The sequence below is a fragment of the Rattus norvegicus genome, chromosome 8 (assembly GCF_021556685.1).
Source record: "Rattus norvegicus strain SHRSP/BbbUtx chromosome 8, alternate assembly SHRSP_T2T, whole genome shotgun sequence".
NCBI lineage: Eukaryota > Metazoa > Chordata > Mammalia > Rodentia > Muridae > Rattus > Rattus norvegicus.
In genome coordinates this window covers 18391081-18399306 of record NC_141541.1, presented here as the reverse complement: position 1 = coordinate 18399306, position 8226 = coordinate 18391081, and the positions used below count along the sequence as shown (strand labels likewise).

At 43.0% G+C, this 8226-nt stretch overlaps 1 protein-coding gene across 32 annotated transcripts in view; it reads left to right on the top strand.

The window, feature by feature from the left end:
* Positions 1-4163: 4163 nt before the first annotated feature.
* The window catches only part of Cep295 (centrosomal protein 295), a 37849-nt gene continuing 33786 nt past the window's right edge, over positions 4164-8226 (top strand). For 27 of the 32 annotated variants that reach the window (XM_087562655.1, XM_087562653.1, XM_087562650.1 and 24 more), the window contains exons 1-2: positions 4164-4321; positions 6977-7107. In XM_087562655.1, coding sequence (XP_087418781.1) covers positions 4204-4321; positions 6977-7107 — 249 coding nt within the window. In that variant the 5' untranslated portion in view covers positions 4164-4203. 32 annotated transcript variants of the gene reach the window in all.

Here is an 8226-nt window from a genome sequence, read left to right as displayed (position 1 = left end):
CCCAGTGGGCGGACAACATTAGAAGTTACACCTACCTACCTTCTCCACACCTATAAAGTTCAAAGATACAAAATAAAAACCAAAATATTAAAAGAGGTTTAAAAGTTTATTTTCAGTTTTCTTCGGCCAAAAATGAATCCTTATGGGATGTGGTGGCAGAAGGAGGCAAATCTCTGTGAGTTCAAGGCCAGCTTTGTTTCAGCAAGTTTCAGGACAGCCAGAACCACATAGAAGGACCCTGTCTCCAAAACAAGATTTATGAAAGAATGTATTAAAAGGCAAAATGTAAAAAGTAGCATGTGAGGGGTTGGGGATTTAGCTCGGTGGTAGAGCGCTTACCTAGGAAGCACAAGGCCCTGGGTTCGGTCCCCAGCTCTGAAAAAAAGAACCAAAAAAAAAAAAAGTAGCATGTGTCACATACTTTGTGCTGGGCATTGTCTTCACAGCTTTAAACCTCACGGCTACCTTTGGAACACTTTTACTGAGAGTTGAGAGAACTGACTTCTAGGGAAGTTCAAGATCAGAGCTGGTAAACTAGAAATTTACATCTGTGAAGTTGGACTCTGGATCCAACATATCAACCATTATTCTGTTTTATCCCCCAAGATACCAGGTATGTCTACAGAGATAAACCTGTAGCCTGACAAATCATGGTGCCACATGTCTTTAGTCACAGCATTAGGGACATAGAGGCAGAGGATCTCTGTGAGTTCAAGGCCAGCCTGTCTATATGTAGAATTCCAGAGCATTCAGTGAGATCATCTCTCAACAACCAAAACTTCAGCCTCTTATAATTTACAAAACACAGAACCCTATATGAAAAGCATCTTAAATTTAGAATTCCTGTCAGAAAAAATACAGAATGACCAGTGTGTGGTTGACCTCAAGGATAGGTACACACAGGAACCTGAACAGAGTTTCCTTTTTGTGCTCCCTGGTGTATGTCAGACTTGTGTGGCGTCACCTGATTCTCAGATTCATATCCTAGTTTGAACTAAAAAAAAATCATTTTTATTGGTTCCAGTGAGAACAATTACTGCAAAATACTGTGGTTTACCCACTCTAGGTCATGTGCCCATCCTTGGGCCAGTCACAATAGCAAGGGGGCTAAAGGATAGGAATTGTCTGGTCTTGGCCATACCTCACCTCTGTGCCTAGGGGTGCTGGGTCTGTATCAAACAGCAATGTTCTGAACAAGAAAGAAAACCTAAGCTGAAGACTTTATACTTTTAAAAAATCTGCAAACTGCCTTCACATGTCGCTTAACCGTTGAGTCTCCATGAACCCTGGGAAGAGGGCAGACCAAGTACAACTAAGGACACCACAGTGGATTAAGCTGTTCAAAAAAGTCTCTCAGAGAGTTATCTTCCCCCTAACTTGAATCTGGGCTGGCCCTCATACTTAACTGTAGGACGATGTCACTATACTGGTGAAGGCAGGTACAAGATAGAACGAGGCCTGTCATTGGAAAAGAAGGAAGGATGGGCAGGAGAAGTGTTTTAGAGAGGGGAGGAGACGAGCTAGAAAGGAAAGCAGCAGAGAGAACATGGAGGCGGATGTTAAGCTTCCTCTCTGCACATTTACAGGTTGTTATGAATGTTCTTAAGGGATGGATGTGTACAGGGCTTTGTACGTCTAGGTGGGCAATTATATCTCATCAGTTGGATCAGTGGTTATTGTGTTGTGTGTTCTTTCATGTGGTGATTTAATTGAATTCAAGAGAGTAAGTGGTGGCTGGAGACATGGGCATGTCTGGCATGGTGGCAACCTGCCCTGGGAACTAGATGGGTAGAGATACTGCTGCCAGGCTCAGAGAGAAGCTATCGACTGTGTGACTGGGATAGAGCAAAGTTGGTGAGATGTTTTGCTGACTGAGAGGAAGATGTCTACCAGGTATCTTGGGGCACTACCGTGCTGGATCTAGTGCGGGATAAAAGACAGCCTTTTTTATAATTTTACAACACGTAACCCATAAAATGTAGCAAATTTTACAATTCCTCAGCCTCGGCTGCCAAAGCACTCGCAGCCTCACTCTTCCCTGGAGAATGCTCTTAGGACACTCTCTCTGAACACCCAGAAAACAAACTGGTTCCTGTAGCAAAGGTACAAGGAGACAGGCACTCCAGCGACACTTCCAGCTGGGCCTTTAGCTGACAGGAAATAGACGCCAGGTAAAAGAATTACGCCACTTCGGACACTTCCAGGGTGGTGTGGCCTAGAGCAATATAGGTCTAAACTTTAGACTCTAAAGAGAAGCCATGACTCCAGTGGTTCCGGGTACCAAGAGTCATGATGTCTACTCTTAGCCTACAGTACTTGCTGTGATTCCTCCTGGTTTCCTATTTAAAACAGAATATGTCTCAATCTCAAATTTCCACTTGAGGACTTTCTAACCAAGATGCCAGTTGGGTAGAGCACAGAATTGTCCAGTCATCAGGTCAGCAAATGACAGAGGGGTATCAGGCAACTGAACCAAATGTGTTTGAAAAACAATCGGGAAGGTTAATGTCCTGTTCAGGACTCCTGAGCCTCTGCTGGGAAAGGTGCACAAGAGTAATGCAGATGTGTCTCCTTAAGGTAAGGCCTGAGGGATTGGGTCCCCACATCGCAAGGGCCTGTGGGATATTGGAGCCCACTCTCCTGGCTTTTCCCCAAGGAATGCTTGGTTTGCTTTTGCCTTGCGTTTGCATTTTTGGCTTTGTTTTTGGAAACTTTCACTTTGTGGCAGATGTTTCCCTAGAATCAGTAAGTTTGGACTGTGATTCATTCTTATCTCTGAGTGAAAGACCTCTGGAGAGGACCTTTCCCTCAGGAGGAGACCCAAGCGCCCAATGACCGAGCCGAGTCCACTCGGATGCAATCAGCAAGAGGGTTTATTGGAAAACACAGGTACCTGCGAGCACACAGTCTCTTCGGTGGACTTGCGTGCCCAGCAGCTCCAGCATGGGGCTTTTATAGGGTTTGGGGAAGCAGAAGCGGGCGTACAGAAGCAGATGCATAGTTACGGGGATTGGTGGATTCAAATGAGGCACATAGACATGTTCACATATGATTGGCTATTTCACATGATGAGGTAATAAGGTATAGCTACACACATTGGCAGGTTTGGGGCGTCCTGGATGTCGGGTGCTGGGGGCTTATCTCTTCCTGCCAGGTGGCCTGAGAGTCAGATCCGGTACTCCTGGTCTGTTCTGCATTCCTTTCCTTTTATGGTCGGTTAGTTCTAGCGGCAGGGCGGGGCTGCCTGGACTTGCTTTTCACAGTGTTTAGCCCTGAGGTTGTGAATTTTGAAACTTACTCTTTTAACTTCATATTTTTAAACCTTAAATCTGTATAATTTTCCTTTCATGAGGACTGTGGGAGTGAACAGATAAGGTGATGCGGTTGAGTCAACACGCGGGCCTGGTCTGGGTAAATCAGCTAATGTCCAGATGTTCTCTCCCGATGGTAACTTAGTTCCGACAATTTGCCCCACCGACCTGTTCTAAACACAGCTAGATGATTATTAAAAGGTTAGGAAGGTCTTGCCGGATCGTTGGTAAGCCAAACAAGGATGAGGAACTGACTTGGTTTACTAATTTGCACAGAGACGCTAGATGTCAATAATTAAACCAGAATTTCACAGGTATGTAATTTATCATTCTCTCTATACTGTAACCGCAATTGGTTATGTACCCATGTGCTGTGTTAGATATTAGCGCTTGCTGAATCTATATTTCACCTTGATACAGTTCATGGATTAGCAGGAAACTGTGGGGATAGAGAAGGAAGGGAAGAAGTACAGTGTGCACTTGGTGGAACGTAGAAAGTTCTTAAAAGAGACTACGTGGAAAAAAATAGATGTATAAATAAAGGTAGCCTGAGATGTCTCGGTGTCAGAGTATGTGAACTGCACTTCCTGATCCAAGTCTTTCGCTGATTCCACACATCCTTCTTCAGGTTCTGAACCCGACCCGCTTGACTCCTGGAAACACAACACCACAGAGCAAGAGACAGGGGACAGGCAGTTGACAGGGATAATGGCCAGTTGCGCAAGACTGCGCGTGCGTGCACGTGGGTGGGGCTGAGCTTGGAAGGGGCTGCGCGTGCGCTGGGTTGGAGGTGGGCGGGGGCTGGGCACGGCGCGGCCTTCCCGGCGGCCTCTGCGGAGGCGGGCCCAAGCTGGTTCCCGCCGTCCGACCCCGCCATTGGCGGGCCGTTTGAATGACGGAAGTGACGAGATCGGGGCCATGGCTGTCCAGCAGGTACCCAAACGGCTGCTGGGTAACTGGCAGGGTGCAGATTCCTGTGTGCTGTGAGGTCCGACCACACACGCTGTCAGGTGAGTGACGGAGGCCCGTCAGGGTTCTCCAAGCAGGCCGCGAGCCGGCTGGCGAGCCTTCCGGCCCTTTAAACAGCCCCGAGGCCGGTCCTGCAGTGAGCTCGGCCTTTTCTGTGGCATCCGCCACCCGTAGCTCTTCTGAGACTCTTCTAACTTAACTCAGCCTTGAAAAAATGGCAGTCCCAACTAGGACTGTTAGTTCACCTTGTAATCCCAGCACTTGCGAGGCAGTGCAGAGGCAGGAGGAATGCCTCTAGTTCAAGGCCAGCCTAGGCAACAAACAGTGAGACCCTGCCTCAAGAAACTGCAGCCGGCGAATGGTTGTCGTCAGTCTTACATTAAAAATGTGTTCGGCGGTTTGTAAGTAATTAAGCCACACATTTAGTACAGCTACGTGTGGTGGCTATGACTCCCCTTACACAGTAAAATTAACAAGACCCAAGGGATTTGAAACTTAGCTGCTGCCTTCTGCTAATGAATGGCAACGATGGCTCCCGCATCCATATCTATTAATTTTGTGATTACTGTGTGTCAGATACTGCCTAATCCTCAGAATTAAATCTATCAAGTCCTACTGTGTCCATTATCACTGGACATTTAAAGAATCCACGTGGATAGAAATGTAGTGAACAAACCAGGCGACAAGATTCTAATTAATAGGTGCAGGAGGAATAAATATTTTCTCAATATGGAAAACGACTTACAATACTCCTCCTCTCTTGGAGCCTCAACCATCTTCAGGAGTTTCTTCTTTAGAATGTGGTGTATTGGAAAAAGTTTTCAGTTCAAGCAGTTACTACTGTTTGACATTTGTTCTCTCGGATGTAGTCACGACTGGGTCTGCCATGTAGTACTGTGTATGAATTAAATCACTGTCTCCTTCAGTCAACCCAGAATTATTTATAAGATGCAACACAGTTTTTTACACAGAAGACATGAGGTGATGAATAAGATCATACTTGTCCTGACCACAGTCGTGATGGAGAATTCTTTGCAAAAGGCGTTGGTTTCTACTAGGCTACCCAAGCACTTCATTGAAACAGTATTTTTAAGTTGTTATAGTTGAGTATTGAGTTTTTAAAACTATAGCTACTTCACTCAGTTATTAAGACCCTATCTACAAAAGGCAAGTAGTAATGAAAAACTAAAGGAGAAGTGATCCGTATTTGAATACAGATAGTCTATATTCCAGGGAAGATGAGTGAGTGAAGCTTGTTCATAGAGGACAGCTCCTCAGAAGCAGCCGAGCTTACGCTAGCTTCACAACTGTAAATATCCAGTAATAAGTTTGCCTTCCTCATCACCGTAAGGAGACTCCTCTCAAAGAAGATCATGACGTGCCGATGCCAAGTGTATACTTTTTGGTAGTGGTGATCATGGGAACAGGTTGATAGCTTAATTACGTGGAAAGAGTTCCAAGTTACACAAGCTCTCACACACCATATTCCTCTAGATAAGAGCATGTTAAAGAAAAATCTGAGTTCTAGAGCAGACGACTAGGAGTGTAGCACAGCGGATGCATGAGCAAAGCCCAGAGTTCCATCCCAGAACGAAGGACGTCAAGAACACCCAGACTTAGCAATAGAACAGACCCAGGAATCTAACTACTTATGTCATTAGAATTATTCCATAGGACTTTTTAAAAATGGTCATTAAAAAAAAGTATCCTGGTAAACTTTATATCACCTTGACACAAGTTAGAGAGTCATTTGTTAAGAGAACATTCAATTTTTAAAAATGCTCACATAAAATCTGCCTATAGGCACAACTGTAATACAATTTCTTGATGACTTGTTGATGTGTGTGCTGTGCCATCCTTGGGCAGCTCATGCGTGATGGGTTAAGAAAGTAGGTTGAGGGGGTTGGGGATTTAGCTCAGTGGTAGAGCGCTTGCCTAGCAAGCGCAAGGCCCTGGGTTCGGTCCCCAGCTCCGAAAAAAAAAAAAAAAAAAGAAAGTAGGTTGAGTAAGGCAAGAGCAGCACATTGCCATGGCCTCTGCACCAGTGCTTCTGTGTTTCTACCTTTGAGTTTCTGCCCTGACTTCCCTCACTGATGGACTATGATGTGGAAATACAAGCTGAAATAAACCCTTTATTCCAAAGTTGCTTTTGTTCGTGGTCTTTTATTGAAACAAAAACCCCTAATACAACGTGTTTGTAATTGTTGAGGGATCTTTTAAACAAAGCCCATGGGATTGATAATTTTCCATGAGATTTAATGGTGCTAAATTATCAAATTATGTACAGCAAACCCTTAAAGTTACCTTTTTATTTTTTTATTAGGTACAGCTTATCAGTGTTAAATTGTACTTGTGAAAACATTTTTTTGGTGCCAATACATCTTTTAAGTGCTTAATAAACTATGGGAATGCCAAGACAGGAAAGAAGGGCTGAACTACTTACTGTCAGCTAGCTATAGACAGGGCAAACTTGTGAGTTCTATCCACTGTTCATTTTCTTCATCCGTTTGACAACCAGTGATCTAAAGAGCAGAGTCATAACTGTTTGTATCTAAGTTGGACTTGATTTACCTGGATGTAGTAAATCTATAGGGTAACCTTTAAATATTGAAAATATTGACATGGATTTTTAAAATCATTTTAATTGTTGCTCTATTTCAGTAATATTTTATAGACATTATTTCTCTTCAATTCAGATCCTTTATATTTAAAATACTCAGAAATGAAAAGAAAGGTAATGAATGGGAAGCTGAGATTGAGTCCAAATGAAGAAGCCTTCATTTTGAAGGAAGATTATGAACGAAGACGGAAACTAAGATTGCTACAGGTATGGTTTACTTGGAGTTTAAATTCTTGTCTTCCTCAAGTCATTCATATATTTTGTATTAGTTTGTTCTAAACAAAGTGTTGCATTTACAATCTTTTTCCATCCTTGAGAGAGCCCTGGTTCTTGCTTATTTACATTTGAAAAATAAGCTGGTAAGTACATTGGAGAAGAGTTGAAAGGTATCACTTAACTCAAGTATTGTAAAATAGTTATTTAAGTAGCTATATATTTTTTAAAATTTTTTATTCTTTGATAATTGCATATGTGATACAATCTATTTAGATCACTGTCCACCCCTGTCTTCTCCCTCCATTTTCTTCCCAACTTTCTCTCATATTTTCCCTACTTCATGTCTTTTTCTTTTTTCTTTTTAATAACCCAGTATTTAATTCTGCCTGCATGGTGCCGTCCATTGGAGCATGAACAACTTACTATTGGACCATATTGCTGAACAAAACTTACTGTCCTCCAACAGCTGTCAGCTCATGATAGTTCTGTAGCTAGGGTGGGGTCTCAAGAACCCTCCCTCCATTTAGGAATGTTGACTTGATTGATCTTGTGTCAGCAAGATCCATGCCTGCAACACTTCTGTTGTGTCCAGAAGACATTATTTTGCAATTTCTGGCTGTTAAAATCTTTCTGTCCCATTTCTCAATGGTACATAGTTGGGGAACATTAGAAAAGGAAGCTCAAGAAGAATTTGGAAAAGACTGTTGGAAAGATGAAACAGACTTAACTAATATGAGCATCTAAGACAAGTTTATTAGGAAAGTTTAGATTTCCCTTTCTAACAATCTAAAGTTAAACTTTTGTGAGTCATGTAATAGATTTCTACCTAGAGAGGGAGCTCCCATCTAACCTTGTCTGTGAAACTTGTGAAATCCTCTTACTCTTAGCATCTTAAGTATTACTGGAACTAGAGTAGCTGAAACAAGAAATACCCTTGAGGGCTGCTGGGATGGCTCAGTAGGTAAAGGTACTTTACTGTCAAACTTGACTATCAAGGTCCTCATGCAGGGACCCTCATGTAGGTTGTCTTCTGACTCCTGTGCTACACACACACGCACGCACACACGAATGCAATAAATATTTTCTAAATAGTCTCTCTGTTTTTTTTCT